Consider the following 26926-nt stretch of genomic DNA (forward strand, 5'->3'; position numbering starts at 1 on the left):
ACACAGATAGAGCATTATTACGTACCACTTTGAAAAGTGCTGGGCAAAACGAGTATTAATCATGTTTCTGTCAACTTTTCAAATTCTTTTAAGTTTAGTTATTATTTCTCTTGCGTTGATTTCTACACTAGTGAAGAAATGGAGAAGCGGGAAACAACGGAAAAACGATTCGAGTTTAATATCGTATGGAAAGTCTTCATCTGTGTCTGGAAGTAAGTAAATGTTTGAAAGTTTTCGTTATTATTTTCGTTAACAATCGACAATATTAAAAAGATAAGGACGAATTTTAGTTATACACATCTTTTGCGTATAATCAAAATTTACTTTCACTTTCCCGGCAGTATTATATTTAACAGAGGGAATCTATAAAATGCTAAAAAGTGATCCCATAAAGCTTTTACATGTTTCGACTCAGAGCACATTGAAACAGAGAGAAATGCATAAACATTCCGGTTTGTTTTTTGTGTGTAGACACTTTAGCGTATGCGCGGGTCTGCGTGGCACGAATTTGTTCATTAGGTTCCAAACTAATGAGTTTCAGAAATTCAAAAATTTCAGAATCTTTCATCGATAAAATTGTTTTGCTTATTGGCGAGTTTTTAAAATTTCGCAGAGAGATTTGCGTGTTTGGTGAATTTATGCTAATGAATTTTAATGGTAACAGGTCGAGAGTATGGAGAGATAGGAACTCGAGTGTCATATCTGGTCGAACGTAATGAAGGTTTTATTCGTTGTTAGCATTTGAAATTTATTTTTATGAAACTTATCTGTAACCTCATAAAAAGCTTTTTGCCGTTTTATAATAATTAAAGAAATAAAACGGTTTTTTGAAAAATAACATATAACAGACGGCGCAAAATGCACTTTTTAACGTTGTTGGGAAAGTTACGCAACTGGTTGCTTGAGTTTTAACGTTCGGTTTGAGTTTCTAATACTTAATTCACGATTTTCTTTTAGAAATTCCAATGCATCTGAGATTTATCTATGTGAAAGTAGTTTTTATATTCTTATTTTATAAAGTATTAATATTATTAGTCTTGTTTTTTTTGCATTAAAACCAACTTTTATTGCTTATTCCATAGAGATTTAACACGTGTTTCATACGTGAAAATACGAAAACTTTTTTTGATATATTCATTTTTCTGTTGATTTCATGACACGAAACAGGATTTTAGAGTTATTTAAACTACGAGCCGTATTTGATTTTTCAATTTAGTTAATTTTTTTTTATATGGTTAATGGTTTAACTATGTAGTTGAATTTGTTTATGTAGTATTTTCTGAAATTAGTTATTTTTGTGATACTGTATTTAGACATTCGTTTCCAGCTAATTATCAGCAATGTTGAAATGTTACCAGTCATTATTGTCTTCCATTAGGCTCGTTTTTTCCATTAACACATATGAAATGTTCATAAGTGCAAAAGCAGCAGCACAAATTATTGCTGGAGAATTGTCCATTTTATTTATCTTCTCACGATACGCAAATGATTGGCAGATGCTCGTATGTGTGTACGTGTATCCTGGACAAGTAATAAGCACTTGGCCAAATACATTGCCTAATACCGAACACGTGGATGCACTTTAATAAATTGTGTAACTCACTTGTCAGTTAATTGGTTTTAATTTCTTTATTTTCTAATATTACTATTATCATAGCCTACAATAAGAACAGTCTAGTCATTTGCTCTAAACACGTGTGTCGATTCCTGAGGCGGTTTGCACATAGTCCTCACTAGGAGCGCTGATGATCGGACTATTCGATCAAGTGATGAATGCTAATTCTGTTGCAAAGACGTGCTTATGAGAGATTTAAAAAATTAAAATTTCGAAAATACTTTATATCAAGATACTGATGAAGTTTTTAAAAGGTTTGATTTAAAATGGTTCATTGCTCTATGACATTTTGTACATCAAACAAATCGAAAAAAAGATGGAACAAGTTTTCACGAATATCCCGTGGAAGAGAATTTACGTTGAAAATGGATAAAAGCTGTCAGCAGAAAAGGTAAGATATATTTAATACTCCATAATTAACCCTACGTGAGTCGAATTGGTCTCACATATCCGGCGCGATCTTTAGTTAACATTTTTTAATATTTAATATTTTTTAAAAAATCTGAAAAAAATTAATATTCCTCTAACTTCATAACTCGATCAACATGATGTTAAAACTTTTTGCATAGCAACGCTTCCTTTTATCGAATTTCTCTGATATTTCAAAAACGGTAGAAAGACATTGCTAAAAATCACATGGGTGTATTTGAAAAGTGCTTAATTTCAGCTTTTTAAATACAAATAAAATTAAATACATATACTCCCCCCTTAATGAGGACAAGTACGGTTTTTGCACGACCCCTAACTGCAATGAGATTAGGCTAGATTGCAGTTGCATTTTAAACTTTCGTACAATTTATCTATTTATGCATACAAATTATTTATAGGTAGCTTATACAGTAAATCTATTAGTTATATTATCTGTTTTTAAAATTTACAGATGAAAAACAGTTCAAAATTTTGGAAGCCGAGTGACTGGTCAGTTGTCTGCAGTACGCACTTTCTGGAATCAGATTATAAACCAGGATTGAAAAAGAGAACTGTGAACGACACATATATTCGGGAGAATCGTAGACCCCAAACTTCAAATAATAAACCTTTATCACGAAAAATAATAAAAGTGTCACCTTTATAAACATGGGGTGGCCACAGCTGGTACACAGGTGGGCCAGAACTTGTACAGGCATGGTGAAAACTGGTGATTTTTGTAATATTTTTAAAAAATTTAAATTTTGTTTATAAAATGTTAAAATTAATAAAAATTAATGTAATGAAGTAAAAGAGAACGTGTTTTTGCATTATTTTTACTGTTTCATTGCTTTAAAAAAATGTAAGAATATAAAAATATTTTTTAAAGTTGAAAATTGTCTTAATGTGGCCAGAATTGGTACAGTACATCTACCCTATTAATTATTATTGCATTAAACCGTCTAGATAATTATTGATAACATGTCTATTGTTTTAGATTGTTCTGCAGAAATCCGGGCAAACTCTTAATTAAAAAAATCAATAATTTGCTATATCCTATTTGAATTACTGTTTTATTTTACGAACATATGACAGCATGTAGCTAGGATAACTTAATCAGTGTGTGTTGTTATGGTCCGTTGTGTGGCTCCATCTAGCGGGAGAAAATATTTTCGCTTGGACACAACTCAATGGGATTTCCCCCATTTGACTAGGCTTTCTTATTGTCTAAATTACTATTATGCGCATTTGACGTAAATAAAATAGTAATAAATTATAAGGATTTTAATTTGTAATATCCGAGCATTCAAATTACTACAAAATTCTAGCGCAATTGCCAGTTTTCAAAGACTTTTTTATTCTTAGTATTCTTGTTTCATTTATATTACAGTATTTTTATAACTATATGTTTACTATTAGAGTTTTAATATATTACTTTGAGGCTGGGCATCTTGTTATTTATATTGGATATCATATTCGTATGAGAATAAAATGGACAAACATTTTTGCGGCAACCACTCACAATAACAAATGCAGAAACACGTTGTGATAAGTGACGATTCTACCGATTTTAACGAAATTTTTTTATATTAGTACAATTAATAAAGTGACGGGTTGTGACGGAGGCCGAAGTTTTAAATTCGACTTTGACCGGTACAGATAGGAAGTTGTACGCTATCCTCAAGTTGAGCGAAAGAGAAAATTTCACTTCGTAACAAGGCAAAAGAAATATCAGGCGTTGACCCATGTTCGAAATACGGTGAAACTCGTACAAATTATTTTGAACACAAATCTTTTTTTTCATTTTTCTCGAAAAGTTATTCGAAAATATTCATTATGCATATTCCAACATGGTGAATGAAACTTATTTGAATAAATAGAATATAACAAAAAGAAAACAAAATCTACGAGATACGATACATAGATATTGGGCTAAAATTTTAAATAACAGAAAGCTATAAATTCCCATTGTCCTCCGGTTTCCTGTGTGTCATCTTTAATTTCGTGAAGAGAGTGAAATATATGAAAGACGAGATCAGAGACGGAAGAGATACTATAGATTACCACCTATGGAATTTCGGGTGTTTGGGTATATATCTGAACTCAGGGGACCGAGATGAGTTCAACGCTACTATACTTTTGGACCGGAGACGAAAAATAAAAAAGTTATCATACTTTTTTTCGGCGATCGCGCGATGATCGGGAGTCGCGTCACTCTCTCCGCTAAGTCGGCCTCGCTATCTTGATCGGAAGTCGCGTCGCTTGCCGTTAAAATGCATTTTATGCCATTATCTCCATTATCAACACTTCTAATTTCATCCACTCTCTGCATCTATTACACATTTTTGCTTTACGAAGGAGACTTTCATCTTGTAACTACTCGATACATGTTTCCTTATCTTTGACTACTTCTAATGCTAGCTTAACGAAGTTCATTTTCAAAATTGCTGCGTAGAAAATAGAAAATTAAGCAGACGACACCGTAATTGGAACAACGCCACATAGCAGCGAAAATGTACAAACCAAACTAGTTAAATAACTATATAACTTAAGTTATTTAACTAACTTAATCTAACTTAAATAACCTATCTTAGTTAAATAAATAAAAATAAATAACTAACCTAAATAGGAAAAAGAGAATTAACCAGACGACACCGTAGTTGCTAGTACCGCCATCTTAGCGGCCGGATGGCCGAGCGGTCAAGGTTAGCAGCCTGGGGGACCCGGGATCGAATCCGGACGGGTCGAAAAATCTCCAGGAATATTTCGGGGGTGGTCCGTCCGGATATGTCGGTCCCCGTCTCTCACCACCCGGTCGCCCCATTGTGGGCTTGGCCGAACCCATAATGGGCTTGCTATAAGAGGCCCTCTTAGTGCCCACAGGGCGGAAAGAGTTACAAAAAAAAGTACTGCCATCTTGCGGAAAAGTCTGCAAACCATTAAAAAAGTTCCGTGAAAGGTAAGAAATTGCACGAACAGTCAAACGCCACCTCCTGTTTTTTCTTTTGTTCAAGAACTACCGTGAATCAATAACTAGTGACGTTTACGTTTAGCACATGGCGGCCTGCCGGCGGTTCCCCTCCGGGAGGACAGTCGAGAGCACGAACGGTCGGAACGCTGCCGTAAATAACATTAACCGAAAAGGTAAATATGATAACTGTCTTATTTTTCGTCTCCGGTCCAAAAGTAGGGGGATCTGAACTGAGGGGACCGAGACGAGTTCAACAATACTCTACTTTTGGACCGGAGACGAAAAATAAAAAAGTTATCACACTTTTTTCCGGCGATCGCGCGATGATGGGAAGTCGCGTCGCTCTCTCTGCTCTCGTATCGCATGTTTAACTCTCCGAGAGATGACCGTAGTCCGACGTCATGGTTTGCAGACTTTACTGCAAGATGGCAGTACTAGCAACTACGGTGCCGTCTGCATGAGAGCATTAAAAAACTATGGTAACTTATAAAGTATGATAGCTTTTTTATTTTTCGTCTCCGGTCCAAAAATAAGGAACCGTTGAATTCGTCTCGGTTCCCTGAGTTCAAATATATAATCAAAGTCCTGAAATTCCATAGGTGGTAATCTATAGTACACCCGAAATTTCAAATACCAGAGTGAATGGAACAAAAAACTGAAGCGAATTCTATTCCATATTTGGAATCATGGAATTGGAAGATAAGATGGAACATTATGCTCGTGTTGGGATGTTGTTTACGCATGCGTACTATTACGTTTGCCGATCTTTGAATATAAATTGAATGAAATTAATGTGAAGTTATTTGTGGGTGTGCATTAACCTTATAACAATATTTCCAGGCGTGCGAGATGTTAATTGCATCCTTGTAGTTGATGCATGTGTTCTGCAATTTCGCCTTATATATCTCTAGAGTTTCCAATGTTCTAAGTTGGTCCGTATGGCGTGACATTCTGATTATACGAGCATTTTGGAGGTCGGCTGTGATTCCCGGTTGTGTGGCATAAGTTGCCGGTGTGGTAGATTGTTTATTGTTGGCAATGTCGTACCTGTGCTCCTGGAGGCGTTGATGGAGAGAGCGTTTGGTCGAATCCACATAGACCGAACTTCTATTAAATCTGTCATCCCAAAGGGGAACCGCATATATACATGGTGCGTGTTTCATGTCCAAACTGTCCTTCCCATTTCGAAGTAAGCTGTATATCGACTTTGGTCACCCGAGACGGAAACCGTCGGCTCGGGTGGCCCTGAATAACTACAGTCGACTCCGCATAAGTCGACACCTTAAGGCAAGTGGTTTCCAACCTTTTTGTACCTGCGCCCCCCTTTAAACAAAAAAAATTGTTGTGCCCCCTAATTTTTCTAACAATCTAATTTCATAAATACTCAACTGATATTATAATTTATTTAATGAGCTACAAAATAATATACAATATTATGTAAAAATATATATAAAAAAATAATTATTTATTATAAGAAATAATAATTTTAAATGTAATAAAAACAAATCTTACAAAAATACAAAAAAAGAATATATAATTAATACAACATTATAAAAATTTAATGCGATGGTTGAGCAGCATGCCCCCCTTGCAACAGCTTGGCGCCCCCCCTAGGGGGCGCGCCCCACAGGTTGGAAACCACTGCCTTAAGGGGAAGTGGAAATGTGTCGAGTTATCCGATGTGACGACTAAAGCGAAGTTGGAAAAAAACCTCAAAACTACAACTAATAAAATACAGTAGTACGTTATACAGTAGTATAGGCTTACAATACATTGTGTTCTCCATTTACAATTACACTGTAGATGAAAAACTGAAAAAGTCGTTTAGTGTTGTTTGTTTTGAGCACTTAACTGTCCAGAGTTTCTTTTTCAACGATCACAAACGCCTTTAAAACATCATCTTTGCAATTGTCAATTGTTGGCAAGTAACGTCTAAGGATTCTTAATGTCTTTAGCGTGAGAAAATGCAAAATTGGATTCTGGTGTGACGTTGATGTAGATTGTATATATGTTTTTGTTTATCTGTTATTATTTTATACATAAAAATACATAAAATGTTAAGGCATTTTTATTAATATGTATACAGTCAAACCTGTTTTTATGCGGGGGATAGGGACCTCATAAAAGAAAATGCATAAAAAAAAAATCGCGCGAAACTTCACGAGTGGCTATAAAAAATAGTTTTCGCAACACAATTAAAAAAATATTTTTTTATGCGGTGAATAAGGACCGCATAAAAAAGTCTCACGTAGAAAATAACTCGAAACCGTACGAAATAACTAGGAATTGCTTTTTTAACTCTGTAGGCCTTTTTCTGCAACACCTAATGGGGGAAAAAATCCTCTAGGAATTTTAATTTTTATATTAATTAATTATTTCCACTTAAATACGAATCTAACATTAAAAAGTTAAAAATAATCGTTAAATAATGATTTTATTTGATAAATATAGCTGCAGGAAGTGTTATTTCATTTAACAAGGCGTGAAATTTCACACCTGCAGTCTAAAGCTGGAGGGGAGCTAACTTACCGCATCTGTTCAAATATAACATAATATTTATGGTTTTTATGCTATTAAAATAAAAGGGGACCGAAATAAACGTATGAGAAAAAAATTTTACTGAATAAAAAATGAAAAAACCTGCTGATGTCATAGAAAACAACCAATAGAGTTTTTAAAAATTTTACAGGAGTCAATTATGTTCCAATTTGATTGAAATTTTCATATACCGCACAAATAAAAATTGCACAGAAAAAGACCGCACAAAAACAGGTTTGACTGTATATATATTCATAATATTAATGTATTATTATATTATTAAATATATTAATTGTATATTAATAAACAAATCGAATCGCCTACCTGAAAAAAAATGAGTTGCACCACACGTGCGGAGTGAATTCATTTTTTCAGGAGGGGGTGACGACTTATCGGAGCGTGGGACAGCAAAAGTATGCCGACTTATGCAATAGTGACGAGTTAAACGGCGTCGAGTAAACCGGAGTTTCTTTTAACATTAATGCCTATGTAAGTCGGCCGGGACCAGAGAAAACTGACTACTTCACCGATGGTGTCGAGTTATCCTAGTGACGACTTATGCGGACTCGACTGTATATACCAGGCATGGGCAAATGCTGCTCTCTTTGAGTTACGTGCGGCTCTTGCTGAAAGTGTTAATTTCTGTTTTTTTTATTAATATTTTTACAATTATATTTTTATAATTTTGTGAAAATATGTTTATTAAAAAATTCAATATTTGTTTTATATTATATTTATATTATATAATAACATCGCGCACCTTACCATACTATCCACCATGACAGTACAAAACTGCGGCTCCCATGCATTTTGCAAAACCTACATTGCGGCTCCCACTGAACTTCTGCTTGCCCATCCCAGGTATATACAAACATTCGTTGAAAATCAAAAGTCGTGTTACTTCAATTCAAATATTTTTCCCAAAAAGGTGTTACGTTGATAACCGGCACGAATCTAATGTTCAATGAAAAGTATAATGTACGAGGGCAACCCACTATTAATTTGTGGCGTATAGCGTATATTTCAAATTAAATAAATTAAGAATATGATTAAAAATTGCAGACCGGCATTCTGACCACGTCACAATGAATAATTGTTAGTTGTAATTTAAAAAAATTTTTATAACAAATATTATTCTTCCAGAATGTGAAGACAATGGTCAGGAGCTGAAAATGAATCTTCCCTCTATGTCCTTTTTACCAATTTCGTGGAACATTTTATTCTGTCAACGTAACAAACAATACCACAATTCTGACATGGGCATATGTATGTCATCAATATTTTATTGGGTAATTTGACTGTTTATAAATATCTAAATATTTTTCGTATCTTTCCAGTTATTTTAAATTTAATAGCTGGACTCTCTATGCTATTTCCAAACGAGAAAGTTGCCTGCTTAAACATATTTGGATATAAAGTAATTTTTTTCTTACATCCAGAATCTGCAAAGGTAATAAAACATGCCTAGTTATGTAATATATTCATTACAAATGAAAATATACAGTATCAAATATATATAAGTCTCTGTAATCCGAACAAGATATACTTGTAAATCGGTAGACTATCTTTCAGCCAAACTGCTAATAACTTCTTTTATTTAGTATGGTAAATTTTGCTTCTAATGACAGATTTTATAATTTTTCTTTCAATCTTCCATATCGTGTGTTTTGGTATTATCAGCCGTATGTTCTTATTTAATTTTAATGTATTTGGAGTATGTTCTTCACATAGGAAACATTTAAAATAATTTATATCATGTTTCAAAACTTCAACTATTATTAGCAGTTTGGCTGAAAGATAGTCTACCGATTTACAAGTATATCTTGTTCGGATTACAGAGACTTATATATATTTAATATAAACATGCCTAGTTATGTACATATATCATACAAATGAAATATACAGTATTACGTTTTGTAGGAAGTGTTAAGAAGCAACAGTTTAATCAATAAGGATTTTCTTTATGACTTCTTTAAGTCATTTCTTGGAGACGACAGTCTTTTCTACAGGTAATGCATTATTTGATATTGAGATTAAATATCGTTGTTTACAGTTTTCTAAATTTAATTAAGTCCTGGCGATAATTGGAGAAGAAGAAGAAGATATTTAGCTCCACATGGACAAGTTTGGAATGTGAAAGATGATCAAAATGTATTTATGGAGCATTCAAACGTCTTAGTGGAAAAACTGAAACAATTGCACGAAAATGAGATATTCAATGTCCTGGAATGGATGAAATCTTGCACTCTCGATATAATTGCAGGTAAAAAATGTTCTTGAAACCGTGTATTTACTGAATGTTGAGCATTGAACACAAGACCGTGTTATTTATCAAACACCTGGCTTTTTCCACTTTTCCACTTTAGGTGGAAAAAGCCAGGTGTTTGATAAATAACACGGTCTTGTGTTCAATGCTCAATAATTACAGGTATTATTCTCTAATGTAAAATATTTAATTAAGAATCATAAATATCAATTTGTTCATACGTAAACATTAAATAAAATATTTATTTCGTTGACTTATTGCTCATCACGTAAAACAAGTATGAAATGAATTTTAAAAAATAGTATATATATACATGTATGTCACTGTAAGAAAAGTAAACTACTGAACTTTCCTGAACAAAACCAACAACGGACGGGGTCAGGAATTCAAACAGTTTTTTTTAGCACATACACGTTACACGATAAATACGGACTTAGTTGCGTGATATTCTGACAGACAAGACGACATCTGTTCTTGTGTAACTGCCATTTTCATTAACACTGTCCCTATCTGATGACAGTAGTTAAAACTATAACTGACTATGACAAATACGAAACTCGTACCACCTTATATAAGCAGCCTTGTTTAATAGAATCTAACTAACGTTTTCGATCGTGTTTAACGACCTTCTTCAGGTTAGAACATCGGAAAAAATCGAACATAAGAACGTTTAGCAGTAACGACCGCTCGTTTGGAACGTTTTAAAAAGAACATTTAAATAGGATAGCGTGCGCCATCTCTACGTCGATGAGTATTAAATAATACAATACAAGAGAATAATGTAAAGATAGATACCAAACAGTGAACAATAATAATAATAATATATGCCTCGTGGGGATATTGAAAATAAAATACTAACAGAAGAATATGGTGCGTGCTGAACATCTCATATACCGAGGGAAGGGTAGGGGCTGTGTGGAGATTGACCGGCAGTTCAGCGTGAGCTTCTGCAAATCCGCCTTTCTGGCGTTTACGTGTCGCCTGTGCGCCAGGCCGTAGATATTTTACTAGCCTCTCGGAAGTTTATGGATTGCCCTTTCTGGCTAGCTTTGTAGATATGCCATGCCTCTGTATAACGTAGGTGCTTTATGTTACGAACTGTTTGTATTAGTCTTGCTTGGGCCCATTCGGCTTGGACTTCCTGGGGATCTGCTAGGACATAAGTCGCCAGCGCTGTGCAAGGCTGTTCGTTTCTTATGTTTCTCTGATGTTCCGCTAGCCTTTCCTTGAGTGATCTTCTGGTGGCACCAATGTAAAATAATACAAACAGTTCGCAAACATAAAGCACCTACGTTATACAGAGGCATGGCATATCTACAAAGCTAGCCAGAAAGGGCAATCCATAAACTTCCGAGAGGCTAGTAAAATATCTACGGCCTGGCGCTCAGGCGACACGTAAACGCCAGAAAGGCGGATTTGCAGAAGCTCACGCTGAACCTGCCGGTCAATCTCCGCACAGCCCCTACCCTTCCCTCGGTATATGAGATGTTCAGCACGCACCATATTCTTCTGTTAGTATTTTATTTTCAATATCCCCACGAGGCATATATTATTATTATTATATGTGACGACCGGCAAAAACCGGCCAGTCCGTTTTAAATTTTATTGTTCAAACCCCGATCAAGATTCAAAGGATGTGCAGTCTTCCGCCGGCAAACTCACTTCCCTCCTCCCCGGATCTAACCTCTGAGTCAGGGAGATCGACTCATCATCTACCGTCATCGCAGCGGACGAGACCGGGAGTATAAATAGGGGGGAGATATCTAAGAACGGGGTCGGTCGCTGAAGGTCCGCACAAGCCACCCGACCCGTAGGATCCGTCCCGAGAAGCGAGGGCCGAGACACGAAGTCACCGAAGCCCGCCGACGACGAGCCGCCCGCCCGATCCTCCCGCTTCCCTCCACGACCGGAGAACTGAGAAGATTAATCCTACGATTACAGCTAATCCTAGGAAGAGGTATGATCCCCCCCTAAATTTGTAAACTCTCTCTCTCGCGGTTAGGAACGGAACGCGTTAGATCTTTTGTATCTGTTTACCGTCTAAATAAATCTTATATGTGTTGTCCTGTTATACGGATATTGCCTTTCTTTATCGACGACCCCACACACACTCCTCCACTCGACCTGACAAGTAACTGACCGATCCCGACAAGTCGGGATATCGCGCAAAATTAGCCATCCTTGACAGTGGGGCGGGTCTTGCCGACCTATTCGCCGAGAACAAGGAGGTCCGACTTCCGTCCTACCTCCCGGCGTTTCCCACAAATTGGTTTACAGGAGTGGGGTGCGATAAAGAAGAAAAAAGGCCATATTCGAATTCGGGACTTAAGGATAAATAGCGATAATGGAACCCAATCCCCAACCCGCGGCAGAGCCTGCTAACCCAGCGAATCCGCCACCGCTCCCAAATCCAGGACCGAACCCTTTTACGTTAGGCGGTCTAGGCGGGATAATCCCGTTGCTGCCTGTATTCTCAGGAGACCCGCAAGGCCCCCGTGTAACGGATTTTTTTGATTCGTTAGCGGATATCATGAAGGTTGCTGCATGGTCGAAAGCGCAAATGCTGGCAGTAGCGAAGTTAAAACTAGCGGGAATAGCCCGGGAATTCGTACGAAAGGATCGGCGAATTAAGGAAGTCGACGATTTCGACGAATTTAAGCGACTTATGCTCCAGCGTTTCGATAGAGTGCCTCTCACTTTTCGATTAAATCGGTTTTATTCCTGCGTGCAAAGACGGGATGAAGATGTCCAAGCGTATGCCGCACGGTTGCAAGCGCTAGCGACGGAGATAGAAATCACCCCGGAACCCGGTGCGGATGCGGCGGAAACCGCTATCATACAGCGTGTGCAAAGAAAAGAGTTGGACGAACGCCTAAAGGTCCAATTCTTGAACGGAATCACGCCGCGGATCCAACAAAGGGTAATGAGTCATGCCCCAAAAACCTTTGATGAGGCCTTAGATGCCGCAATTAACGAGGAAACAATTGAGGAACTCACCGCGCGTTCACGCGGAAACTTGCGGACAATTAACCTGCGATCAACCGATCATCCTCCGTTAGACGATTTAACGCAATTAACAAAGACGCTGGAAGAACTTAAAGGTAGAGTGGACGGGCTCACTCGAGGCATAATTCCACGCGATTATAGAACCCCATACGGGAGACGAGACGATCGAGAAAGTTTTGCGAATCCCACCTATGGCAATCCCAACCGCAGACCCGACCGGCCGAGCGACCAGAATCAACACCAGAACCGATATGATAACAATAACGACATAGGAAATGATAGAAATAGAGTTCGATTCAGATCCCAGTCTCCAGCAGAGGATCGAGATCGCTGGAGAGGCCAAGTGCGAAGTGTCAAAGGTCAACGACGTCGAATTAGACCTAAAAGAAATCCTATAGTTGAGAGGAAACGACGATATACTGATTCCTACAGAACTTTTCCTCCCCCTTATACCGATTGGACAGGAGAGGAGAGCGACACGAAATGGAAAGGCAGGATCGGATTAACGAGAACTTCTTCCAGACCTAAACCTATCATTTTAGTTTACATTAATAATATTCCGGTGAAGATGCAAGTTGATCTCGGAGCTGAAGGCACGCTTATATCAACTAATCTAGCAAACAACTTGAAGGGTAAAGCGCCCGTTAAATTTGGTATCAAAAGGAAGATGGTAGGTTCACAGGGAAATTCTATTCCGACCATAGGCACAGCGGTTCCCATCTTTAAATTAAGGGGACACAAGTTCCCTCAGTTTTGCAGAATCGTTCGAGCAGAGATCACCTCTCCGTGTGACGGCATAATAGGGCGAGACATTCTCGAAACGTTGCGATTGAATCTCGATTTCCATAATAGCCAGGTGATTCTACCGGATGGAAAGGTCGTTCACTTTTGTTCACCTTCCAAACCCGTAAAACGGAAGATAAAAGGATCCAAGAGTCAAGAGAAACGTCCTCCCGAACCAGGTCAAATACGAACGCTCCGAGCGCCTTTCCCCAGGGACGCTATGACACATCGGAAAAAGAAACGCCGAAGAAAGACGGCCCATAGGAAGATTAAGCGACCGAAAATACAGCGGAATGACGCTGACATGACCGTCGATCAATCGGAGGTATCACAAGGAGAAGACACATTAAGGAACACGCCACCACCTAGCGAACTACCCGACCCTTGGGATGAAACTATTCTGGCCTCCGTACTCCCTCCACTACCGAAAGAACCGTCGGAACCAGAAAGCGAAAGCGAGTTAGAGGAATCCGAGCTAGAAAGCGAAATGTGTGAAGCGGAAACGACGGGGAACAAGAAATCATGCCCCCATATGCACTTCGAAGTCGCGGCCCGGTGGAAGACCCACCGTGGATTATGCGTAGACGTAGCCGCATAAATAGACTTTAAATTGCCTATTGAAATTAGCGATAACACTATAATCGCATGCTGAGCGTAGAAAAAGGTCGATCGAATTCTAGTAAACAACCCTTCTATATATATATATCTAATCATAACCTATCTCCCCACCATTGGAGAACCATTACTCCCCAAAAGGAAAACGGACGTTAATGCTAATACCCATATTTTGGGGAAGAAAGAATTTGACTCGGGAGAAGTGCCCTATCAAAGTGACCATATTCTACTCCCCCGACATCTTGTCAAGTCAATCAGCCTTAAATTCAGAGATAGAAGTCATAAAACAAAGAGGGATTAATTCATTTATTACGATACAGTTATTACAATCTCTTCTAAACGGGGCCTTAACCATAAAATATATTCACCAACTCCCGGAAGGTTACGCGATGTTCGAACCTATACATCCGATTTCGCTAGTTAAATATTATCCAGGGTAGTCAATCGCGGCAGCCCTAACTGTCAATTTAAGCATCTTTGCAAGTCGAGACTAAACATCCAGGTATCGCGCTATCCAGGGACAGCCAGTCCTATATGCTAGGGCAACGTCACGACTTAACTACGTGTAAGACCGCTTACTTCCCTTTGTGCTCATTAGACTGCCCCATACAACGAGAGCCGCAGACAAACTGTGAATATTCACTATTTAGTAGCAAGGAACCCAAGGTCAAAGCCAAAGCAAATTTTTGCGATAATTGTTAATCTCATTGAGGGTTCCTTCATAACCCCACTAACCCAAACAATTATCCATATATGTATATTTTTAGCGCTTCTCGTATTCATAGTTTATATCTTTCTAATTCACAATATTAAAGTTTCGTATATTCCTAGGAGTATCGGAAATTGCATTCGATTATAAATTTTTACCTTTAGAAGTTTTGAATATTAGCGTTTAGAGAGAAATGTTTATATTTTGTTATCTAAATACTTAGCTATAATTCTCCGAGAGAGAGTAATATCCCGATTTACGTATGTGTTTACATACCTCTATCCTCTATGCCAATGAACTTTAATCCAAGTACTTTCTATGTTAATACGTTTTGAATATCAAGACAGTAACTTTTTCCAATTCCGCCGGACGAATATAGCCTCCCACAGCTCGATCGTAGATTCAACACTCAACAAGAATAATACCTGCATCCTACTTCGCATCGCCGGACATTACGAACTTCCATGAAACCCATTCGTCGAGCACCGAAGTAATCTGTGACCATCAAAAATCCAACCGAGTAACCTCGTCCAACATATCAACTTCTTACCGAGAACAAAGGAAATCTAACAACCACGTGTTTCCTCAAATTACGAACTTCCACTCTCACACCCAACCCGACCAATCAATCAACTGATTGACAACCGATCAACAAATTAGATCGAACGTACTGTAACCAGTCCACCTAGCCATCGAATTTATCGTATTGTTTTAATATTGGTTCTAATATTGGTTCTTAATAGATACAAGTGTAACGCGTTAATCGATACAATCTTAGTACGCTGCAATCTTATTACGATGTTCAATACAATCTATAATCTATCAGTTAATCTATACAATTGTAACGCGTCTCAAATAACCTAGCTATACTTATTTATAGTAGTATGTATTGACAAATGAGAGAGAGTAACATTCCCTGTACACCCCGATATAAAATTAAAATCAAACTAGTCCCATTTAGGACCAAGTTTGATTTAGAAAGTCCGATGCAATGTGACGACCGGCAAAAACCGGCCAGTCCGTTTTAAATTTTATTGTTCAAACCCCGATCAAGATTCAAAGGATGTGCAGTCTTCCGCCGGCAAACTCACTTCCCTCCTCCCCGGATCTAACCTCTGAGTCAGGGAGATCGACTCATCATCTACCGTCATCGCAGCGGACGAGACCGGGAGTATAAATAGGGGGGAGATATCTAAGAACGGGGTCGGTCGCTGAAGGTCCGCACAAGCCACCCGACCCGTAGGATCCGTCCCGAGAAGCGAGGGCCGAGACACGAAGTCACCGAAGCCCGCCGACGACGAGCCGCCCGCCCGATCCTCCCGCTTCCCTCCACGACCGGAGAACTGAGAAGATTAATCCTACGATTACAGCTAATCCTAGGAAGAGGTATGATCCCCCCCTAAATTTGTAAACTCTCTCTCTCGCGGTTAGGAACGGAACGCGTTAGATCTTTTGTATCTGTTTACCGTCTAAATAAATCTTATATGTGTTGTCCTGTTATACGGATATTGCCTTTCTTTATCGACGACCCCACACACACTCCTCCACTCGACCTGACAAGTAACTGACCGATCCCGACAAGTCGGGATATCGCGCAAAATTAGCCATCCTTGACAGTGGGGCGGGTCTTGCCGACCTATTCGCCGAGAACAAGGAGGTCCGACTTCCGTCCTACCTCCCGGCGTTTCCCACATTATTGTTCACTGTTTGGTATCTATCTTTACATTATTCTCTTGTATTGTATTATTTAATACTCATTGACGTAGAGATGCTATCCTATTTAAATGTTCTTTTTAAAACGTTCCAAACGAGCGGTCGTTACTGCTAAACGTTCTTATGTTCGATTTTTTCCGATGTTCTAACCTGAAGAAGGTCGTTAAACACGATCGAAAACGTTAGTTAGATTCTATTAAACAAGGCTGCTTATATAAGGTGGTACGAGTTTGGTATTGATAAGTCACGCAGTCAAAGATGACTATGACAAATTTTGAACGACCAAACTGATTACTTTTCTGATTTGTCCGGTTCTGTTTTCATTTAGTGAAATTTCTCTGTTCTGCGGTGCCTTCCGGAAACAGAACATTATTTTCAAACGACTTGTATTTGTTTATTTAAAAAATATAAATATCAATTTATTTCTATGTAGACATAGCTGTAGGAGTTTCTCTACATTCTCAGAGTACGAACGATCAAGAATATGTCTTTGCATTACACAGGTATGGAAAATTTGCTTCCAGTAATATTTCATTATTTTTCAAATAATATTTAGAAATGTAATATCTATAATAAATAATGTAATGTCACTTTTTATCTGATGAAATTCTTAAAATGTACAATGAAACTCAGTAGGAAGTATATGAAACATTCTTGGGAGAAGTCGAGGGCTCAGAGGGTAAATGTCCTAAGCCCTTCGTTCGGCATCGAGGATGGTAGATCCTCGCTCAGTGTCACTGGATGGCTGGATCCCAGCGACGAGGGGGCGGATTAGCCGACAGGGTTTGTTCTCCGAAATAAGACAGGTAGACAGATTAACAAAGTACAAATATTTAATAAACTAACATAAAACATACGATACAGTAAGCTAACACACTACGAGCCTTTCATAAGTGACATGATGTTCCGGTATTATTTCTATTTAGTCTATACGACGGTATCAGATACATTTAAGCCTACGTCTATCTTAAAATCTGAGTTGACAGAGAGAGAGAGAGAGAGAGAGAGAGAGAGAGAGAGAGAGATTTACATAATATTAGCAAACAAAATACCTCGTTAGGTGTTTGTCGGATGGCGATGTCTTCGGGACGGTCGGATAACGTTCCGTGGAGACGACGAGTGTGAGGTCCAGCAGGGAGTCGGTCTTCTTCGGCGATCGGGTGAGAGCGCTTTTTATCAGGGTTGGCAAATTTATGTTTTTTTTTTTTTTTTGAAATAAAACAATAATACACGTTCTACTTAAAAAGCTTTGTTTTCTTTTGTTTTAAAACAACGTTTTAAATTTAAAAAAAATGTTTTATTACATAAATTTAGTAAGTAAACTTTCTCTGACTTGTGAGCTAAATATGAACGTGGGGATGGGAAATTTTTTCACTGTCATGGGTCATAAAAGCACGTGACACGCCGACTTCTATCACTAAGAGATTTCCTGACCACATGCCAGGACTGTTAGCAATACAGCTAATGTATTGGATGGTAAAAGACATTATTATTGTTGTTGTTATTTGTTAAGTAAAAAATGAGTGCAGGAAGAAGGCTTGATAATATCTGGAACCAGTACAAACTAATTTGTGGAAATCCAGGAAAACCGGCATATAGGGTGCAATGAAAAATATGTAGGAAAGAAATGGCTGGATTAGTCGCTCGTATGAGAAAACATATTGTAGATAATCACCTACAGGATGATATACAGGAATTGCAACAGCTGGGTGAGTATTTTGAACCATTATAAGTTTTAATTTTTTCTATAGCATGCTATAAAGTTTTACCTGGGTCATAATTCAATTTGTATTTGTATAGATATTCTTAAGTTCTTCGAGTTACATAGTTCTGCCTCCTCGGGCAGTTTACATAGCGTTACGAAAAAAACGGTCCTTTTCCAAAAATGTATGGGCCAGTACGTATGCATCGTTATCTATGACTTATGAAAATTTTATTAATTACTTTTGCCGCGAAAGTTTTTTATAACATTTTATTAATTAGCATATTAATTGCCTCATTGTTTTATGAGACTTTTTTTAAAATCAAATTAATTAAATCGTTCTGAACTTTTATAGGACCGTTTTGATTTCCATAAAATTTTTTAAAAATACTATTGGATGAATTTTATGACATCAGCAGGTGTTTTTTTTGTTTTTTATTCAGTAGAATTTTCTATATATACTTTTTTCAGTTTCTTCCCTATTTTAATAGCATAAAAATCAGAAATTTTGTGTTATACTGTCAACTGGTTTGTAAACAATGTAGACTGTACGTGTGAATTTTCACGCCAGTCAAATGAAAGAATAACAATTCCTGCAGCTATATTTATCAAATAAAAGCATTTTTTTGGTTATTTTAAATTTTTCATTTAGTTTTTCTATAAAAACTCGTTTTTTGAGGGTATTTATTCCTCGGAAATTATTTCGGCTGTCAGATTCGCTTTTACAAGGAAATAATTATTTAATATAAAAAATCAATAGATTAAAAATTTTCCGAGCAGAAATTAGTTAGGCGTCGGAAACTAAAGTCAATAGTATACAATTATATATCGTAATCATTGTGAAGTGAACATACAGAAGTGTGTAAATTATTAGACTCATGCATAAAGTGTATTATTTTTGGTTTTTATCCTAAAATGTATCATTTTATATTGCACTAGTCCGACTCGAGTCTAATAATTTTCACACGTCTGTATGCAGTAGTAATTTTAAAAACATACACCTAATTAGTAATTAATTTATTGTTTCTATATTTATTTACATTAGCAGGAATCAGAAAGTCAGAAGCCTGAGTCTGAGACGAGTGGGAAGCGCTCCGCCACCACTTTTGGCTCCACTAGTGGCACTGGCACTGCATCCCAAAGCAAAGTAAAATTGGAACGCATTGATTCATTTATTGTGAAAACGTCAACTAATCAAAAATGAAATTGGATCTCCAATGCGCAAAATTTATATATGCCACCAATTCAGCCTTTACTCGTGTAGAACACCCCGAATTTATAAAATTTTGTCAGATGTTGCCACCTGGATATGAGCCTCCACACAGAAAGGAAATTGGGGACCCTTGCTGGACACTGTACACAATTCCACTGAGAATGAATCAGCTGATGAGTTAAACGATATTACAGTCTGTATGGCTATTGATGGGTGGAGTAATATCCATAATGAACCAGTGTTTCTTGTCTGTATGACTGATTCTAATAGAACAGTTCATTTGATTGACTCAGTTGATACAGGCGCAGAAAGGCACGCATCAAACCACTTAGAAATTATTGCAACTGCAGTAATAAAAAAATGCAATCGAAAGTATGGCTGTAAAGTAAGAAGCCTGGTAAGTGACAATGCAAGCAATACGAAAAAAATGAGAGAAACATTAGCAATGACAGAAAATTTAAATATTGTCACTTATGAATGCTCTGCTCATATTTTAAACGGTTACTGTGTACCTAGGTAGCCAAGATGGCGGACCTTCCGGTAATCTCGATCCAGGTTACTTAGTGACGTCAAGATGGAGGGAGCTGCGGACTATCGCGTTGTGATATGCAAATTAATAGTAACGACGCATTTCGTGTAGAGTTATCGGCGGAAAGTGGTAACAGGTGTGATAATTGTGTTGATTGGAGTGATTTTTGACTTTAGACGTAATTTTTTTTTTCTTTTCGAAGTTTTTCGTTTAATATTAATTGGTTAGTTATGAGTTCTTTCGATATTTCTTCCCAAGAGTTTTGGGCAGCGTGCACCGCCCATGATTTCTATCGAGTGCTCGAATCGGAATTTTCCGAATTAGGTATGGACCCCAGAATCGATAAAGGTTTTTAATTTGCGGTGAGTCTAGGATTACAGCATATTGAGGAAGTGTTTGTAAGAATTGTTCGAATTCGTGCCAAATTTTTTATCGACACAACAGAGATTCGTGTGTGACGAGATGCAAAAAATGTCGAAGAAATAGTTCTGCATTCGAAGGAACCTTTAAAGGTAAATGTGGAAAAATATCGTGGAGTAGAATCTTTTCTTTTATATGGCATTACATTGCATTGGAATGCTCTTCGACCACCTCGGGTATTGCTGTAGGCATTTCGAATAAGGCTGCTGTCGACTGGTCCAACCATATACGTTTTATTATGCTAGTTGCCCTGCACAATATGACGTCGTTTAAAATCGGAGGTCCGAAGAAAACCGTCGAAATCGACGAGGCTGTCATATGTAAACAAAAATATGAAAAAGGCCGCAAACTAAAAAGTACGAAATGGGTTGTAGGGGGAATATGTCGAGAAGACGAGAGCTGTTTTATCTGTCAAGTAAACGATCGTTCTGAAATCACGCTAAAAAAAGAACCCGAGACATCCCTGCAGCCCCAGTTTCTAATATTCAGAAAAAAGTAAAAAAGGTGGTCCAAGAAAAGAAAGGAATGCAATATTACTGATGATGATAACGATAAAAGTAGGAAGGAAAGAAAGAAGAACAGAAAGACAAATAGTCAAATGGTATCAATTCCTGTCCAAACCAAGCGTCCGAAAAAAAGAGAGGAACAGCAGCATGCACAATGACGTAAGTAATAACATTATATAATTATCGTTTATTTTCATTTATTAATTACTAATTCGAAATATTAAATATTTTAACAAAATCCTTAAATTTTAAAATCGGGATTTAGTATTTAATAAATCGCAGAGCGAATTACGTGATCACATGTGCTCCATCGTAAATCGCAGTCAAGATGGCCGCCATCTTGACGTCACTAAGTAACCTGGATCAAGATTACCGGAAGGTCCGCCATCTTGGCTACCTAGGTACACATTAACCTTTTAAACTTACTGGCTCAAGATATCAACAAGAGGTTAAAGTTTTCATTCACCTAAACAACACTACTGAGCGTTATACATTTCTGAAAATAAGAAATTCTTCAAGCTGAAGAAGCCACCGTTGTCAATCCTGTTTCGGTTTTGTACATGCAAATCTTAAAAATTCCATTTCATAAAGAAACATTTAAAAATGCTGTATTTTATATTAAATAAAACATTTTGTACATTCTTGAGTCTTACACTGAAGTTTTTCTGATTTATTTTTATATTTTACTACTCGTAGATCCCAGTGTTTTATTTCCCCCCCAAATAAACCATGTTTTAAATGTTTTAAAACATTTTTTTAAAATCATGCCAACCCTGCTTTTTATACGCGTTGCGCATGAGAATTGATTCGGATGTCATTGATTTAAAGTGTTCTAAGTTGGACTTGTGTTCGGGGTTTGCCGATATGAGCTGTCAAGAACCGGACGATCGACGAACTATGCATATTTTCTATCCGTTATCGTGGCTTGTCTTACCGCATAATTCTGTCAGTTCGACAGTTTCTCATTATTAATAATCGAATGTTTTCACTAAGGTTATAACAGAAGTCCAAACATTGTAATAATCGGTGACTCGAAGGGCTATTTTATCGATTTTATCTATCAGAGTATAGACAAAGAAACGATGTGTGGGTTGTTCTCACTTCAACATTATAATTAAGTTAACAGGCTAATTAGCTCAAATTAACTTTTCTGGATCTTCAGAATTCTAAATTTTGATTGATGATTAATTAACCGAATATTAAAAGTACGTAACTTATAAATGAAGTGTCATTGCTATACGTGCTGATTATAATAATGAGATGTTAGAGCAATGAAGAAGTGTAAAGGAAATTACGTTTCTAACGAATCAAATGTGTTAAACAAGTATGCATTAAAGGTAAAAATAAGTTTTCTGTTGCTTTTCATTTGCCTTTTTGCAATTCATGATTAATAAAAACAATAAAATTTTACTTACAAATTAAAATCAGAAGAAATTTAACAAAGTTATAAACCGTGGCACCGCGAACGTCTAGTCTGGTCTAGTACACCGATAATGTTACATGTTCATAGATAGCGCGTATAATTAAGTCGTATATCGAACAAAAGTCGTATACCGAGCAAAACTTGTTTCGTCCAAACAGGACGTATTTTAAAGCAGATGTATACCGAGGTACCACTGTAAATAACTAGTATTTATCCATCTTTTTGTTTTTCTCCTGTTGCCTCAATACTATAGGAGAAGTCTTTATGACAGCAAACACTTAACGTTGAAATATCCAATCAAAATATGAAAATATACAATCGAGCATCTTATTTCTAATAATCCTCAAAAATAAATTAATTACAATACGAAATAACTGCAAAGTTTCCTTGCATTTTTTGAACACGAAAATAAGAAAATAACTTACACAAATTTATGACTTAAAGTAAATTTTATATATTTTAAAGTATTTCAATTTAATACATTTCAATTATTATACACGAAACATACTGTGGTAAAATTTATGTAGATTTAATAGTTGACGGTACTTTATTTCTTATCCAAGCTTTAAATTTGCATAAATTATTTTTTGATATACTAATAATTTATGTTAAAATTTAGAATTATGAAATATTTTCCTGAATGGATAGCAAATCCAATGTGCTGGCTTTTTCCAATTTCCTTCATGAGTAAAATGAAGAAAAATTACAAGAGGGACATTGAAATAATTCATCGTTTCGGCAAAAAGGTAAACTCAACTTGACCATGGAATTTTGTGTTTTTATTTAAGTAATTAATGATTCAATTCAATGCGTAGGTGTTCGAGAGAAGAAAAGAGAATTTTGTAAAAGAAATGCGAGAGCAAGATTCCTTAAACGAAGAAACACGATATGAAGAGGAACCAAAGACGAATACAAAACAGCGTATTATCGATTCACTGTTGGATCTTCATTTCAAACAAGGTTTACTGTCGGAAGAAGACGTTATCAGAGATATGGAAGGCGCTATTTTCGCGGTAGGCATAATTTACCAAAGGTATAATCGGAAATAATTATATAACCGTGCACGCATGTATTTGAATGATATTATTTTTATTATTCTGAAGTAATGTTTTTGTAAACAACGTATTGAAATATAAGTAATTCCACAAACAGTTAACTCGGCGACAAAAATTATAACTAAAGTATAACGTAAAACCTATTTCAAGAATAATCATAATAACTTTCTTGTAATTGGAAATTGTATTTAAGACGTTTGTGAAATCATCGCATTTCATTTATAATTAATTATTATAGTTAATATTATTTGTAATTTCGGATTAGTTTATAATTTTTTAACATGGAAAGATTTGTATTTTTGAAATCTGAATTTTGTCCTTTTATATTGTTACTAGCAGGTAGGCCCGGCGTTGCTCGGGCAAAAGCAACGATAGCAAAGATTAAGATTATTACGTTATGGTCACAAAAGAAAAAAAATAATTTCACCAACGAACTAAGTATTTCTAAAAAAAGGTCGATTTTGAAAATAAAATTTTCTAATATTGTTCGATTTTCACGACGTGTTCTGATTTTATCATTCGATTTTCATCGAATGTTCTAAAGAAGAAAAGTCGAGAAAAACCGAACTAATGTGTTTAAATTTAAAAATCGAATGTGTTCTAACATATTACTCTTTTTCTTTTTTCTTTTTTTTCCAGAGCCCGTAAATCTCGCACGTCGTTCTCCATTGTTACTTAACACTTTGGTACTTAAATTTGGTACCCTAACTGTGTCCAGAATTTCAACTTTCAACTCCTAACCGTTTGGGCTCTGCACTGATTAATATTAACAACTCGTCTCGATTATATATGTAGATTATGTGAAATATTATTGGAAAAAATCTCGGATATAAAACAAAAAGTTTATTTATTATTGTATATAATTGTAGGAAAGGTATAATTTTGACCAATTAAAAATGTGTATGTATTAGAGGTTTTAAACACTTCGAAGATTATTACAGTTAATCAAATTCCTTTTATAAACACGATTGAAATTATTCGAAGCAAGTATTATCTGAGACGATGACCGAAAAATTTTGTAATCCGGAATAATTCTAGTCCGTAATAACCGAAAACGTCGTAAATATACGTCGTTGCATTACGATATGAAGTGGGTTGTCGTAGGTCAAGACAATTCAAGCTGGCAGATGAATACTTAGTTTTTTCGAACGACTGATTTAACGTTTATTTCGTGCATCGATCGAAGACGTTTTGTTCGTGGAATTAATCTGATAATATCGAATGTGGTGAAAAGAATTTTTAGTTTAATCGAAGATCAAAAACTTCGTTTGCAAAGGCGTGCATGTATAGCATTCTACTCTGTTAACCATGTTCAAATTATAAACAGAATTTTTATAATGGATTATTTATAATTTCATTCACCTTGTTTGTTTGAAACGCTTTTGTAATCTCTTTCTATTTACGTCGAATTTCATCTATGCTTATGTGTACTGTACAGTACACTACTAACACTACACTGCTTTTCAAATTATACCTAATGTCAATAGTTACGTTTTCCGCAAGAAGTAACAGTTGGATTTATTTTTCTTTCTATTAATAATAATATATTTTTCGACTCCATCCATCAATGCCTGTATTTCGGTAAAAGTAAAAAGACGCGTTTTTTTCTCTCTGTTCCATTGTCTCACCGAAACTCATGACGAAAACAATTCGCGCCATTTGAAATTTCCTGGACAATTTTCTTATTGGACGAATCGGTATACTCTCGAAATCAGAGCATTGATATTTTGTCGTAAATGATACGAACAGCTACGTGCATTGCGGATGCGATATGTGGCAAATTTGTCGTATTTAACGTATTTAACTATATCTCAAGAATACGACGTTAAAAATAACACTTTCCTAAATACGGGCCTAGTATGATACATACTTATATAGACATTGATGATCATTTACATTTATATCGGTATAAGTAACCTGTTAAAGCTGAATTATACAATATGTAAATCGGGGATGTTGTGTGTCATTGTGTACCTTTGTATACAGTTTGAAAGCTTCAAACTTCTTTTTTAAATTTATCCAGTAGATACGCGGCAATCACTTTATTTTGGATTGTAAAGTGGTTCACATGAGTATGAAAAAAGCGCGGTATTAATGCATGCCGTATCCGAATTTTACAAGTTTATTATATTTATTTTACTGCAAATGTACTGTACATTATATAGAAAGCAATTTCACGTTTCATTTCAATTCTAATATTAGGGTTACGACTCAACCGCCCACGCTATGTCATGGACTCTTTATTTCCTAGGAAGATTCAACGAAATACAAGAGAAAGTGTATCTGGAATTGCAAGAAACTTTCGAAAATGATATGAACAGGGATATTACTGTCAATGACCTGACCAAAATGACGTACCTAGAATGCGTAATCAAGGTAACTTTTTAATGTTTTTAAATACACTCAAAGATCAGTTTCATATATTAGAATTTTCAGGAGTCGATGAGAATCTATCCTCCAGGTCCTTTTATTGGAAGAAAAAATCCTTCGGAAATGAAAATAGGTAAATTCTGAACATCTTGCAGTTTGTTTTCAAATAATAATATTTTATATTTGTTATTGACTCGAAGCATTAAATCGTTGTTATTGAAATAGGTAATTACGTGTTGCCTGCCCATTCGACTCTTGCCATAAATATCTATGGTATCCATCATAATCCTTCTGTTTACGAAAATCCGGAAGTGTTCGATCCAGACCGTTTCTTACCCGAAAACTATAAAAATCTCCATCCTTATGCATTTCTGGCATTTTCTGCCGGTCCACGAAATTGTCTCGGTAAGTGGTTAGTGAATAAATACAAGTAAAACGGCAAAGCCGTATTTGGGACAAGACTATGTCTCGGAGACTCACTACGCAGCGGGATCGCTCTGAAGCTCAAAGCGGGTCACGTTCTCATTCCGTACTCTTCTTTGGTCTCGCTGGTTTTGAGCGCGATCGTTCAAATTTCGCAGTCCACGACTACGAGGTCGTCCACGATGCATTTTCGGTGAAATTAATTTATCCAATTTCGGTTCGCGGCCCCCAGAGTATCTACAAGTCTGCTTTTCTTCTGCGCGCATGATTTGGGCACCTAATACTTTGTACCAAATTGCAACTCCTGACATGTACGTTTTCACTCCTCTAAGCCGATAAGCTGTGACGGCAGTGCGATTTTATAAACAAGACATAGTCTTGTCAAAAACAAAAGAATTATTTCATTTGAATCATTTATTTACAGGATATAAACTTGCCATGATTACAATGAAGACGGTTTTGGCAAATGTTCTTCGAAATTTTAAAGTTTACTCTTTGGACCCTCAAGATAAGATCGTTACTTCTGTGGAAGTTGTTCTGACCCCAATATCAGGTATAAGAATGTATGTAGAAAAAAGATGTATGTTGTAAGATATGAAATAACATGAACGTTGAGGAAGTTTTTATTACAAATACATATAAACATAAGCCTATATCATAT

General features: G+C 36.4%; 1 protein-coding gene across 1 annotated transcript; it reads left to right on the forward strand.

Moving 5' to 3' along the window:
* On the forward strand, positions 1 to 26926 carry LOC136979306 (cytochrome P450 4C1-like). The gene is made up of 12 exons (XM_067275252.1): positions 1 to 212; positions 8676 to 8798; positions 8870 to 8982; positions 9453 to 9541; positions 9605 to 9795; positions 17058 to 17127; positions 23037 to 23163; positions 23233 to 23430; positions 25675 to 25848; positions 25909 to 25975; positions 26068 to 26247; positions 26690 to 26926. Exons 1-12 carry the CDS (start codon positions 62 to 64, stop codon positions 26854 to 26856), a joined length of 1650 nt encoding a protein of 549 aa, XP_067131353.1. The 5' UTR covers positions 1 to 61; the 3' UTR covers positions 26857 to 26926.

The sequence above is a fragment of the Centruroides vittatus genome, unplaced genomic scaffold (genome assembly GCF_030686945.1).
Source record: "Centruroides vittatus isolate TY-2023 unplaced genomic scaffold, ASM3068694v2 contig_602, whole genome shotgun sequence".
NCBI lineage: Eukaryota > Metazoa > Arthropoda > Arachnida > Scorpiones > Buthidae > Centruroides > Centruroides vittatus.

Excerpts from the sequence above, each read along its gene's own strand:
- LOC136979306 (XM_067275252.1), top strand. The coding sequence starts at position 62 with ATGTTTCTGTCAACTTTTCAAATTCTTTTAAGTTTAGTTATTATTTCT. Across the intron at positions 8,799-8,869 it reads CAATTCTGACATGGGCATAT|TTATTTTAAATTTAATAGCT; the intron begins GTATGTCATCAA and ends GTATCTTTCCAG. Across the intron at positions 26,248-26,689 it reads CGGTCCACGAAATTGTCTCG|GATATAAACTTGCCATGATT; the intron begins GTAAGTGGTTAG and ends ATTTATTTACAG.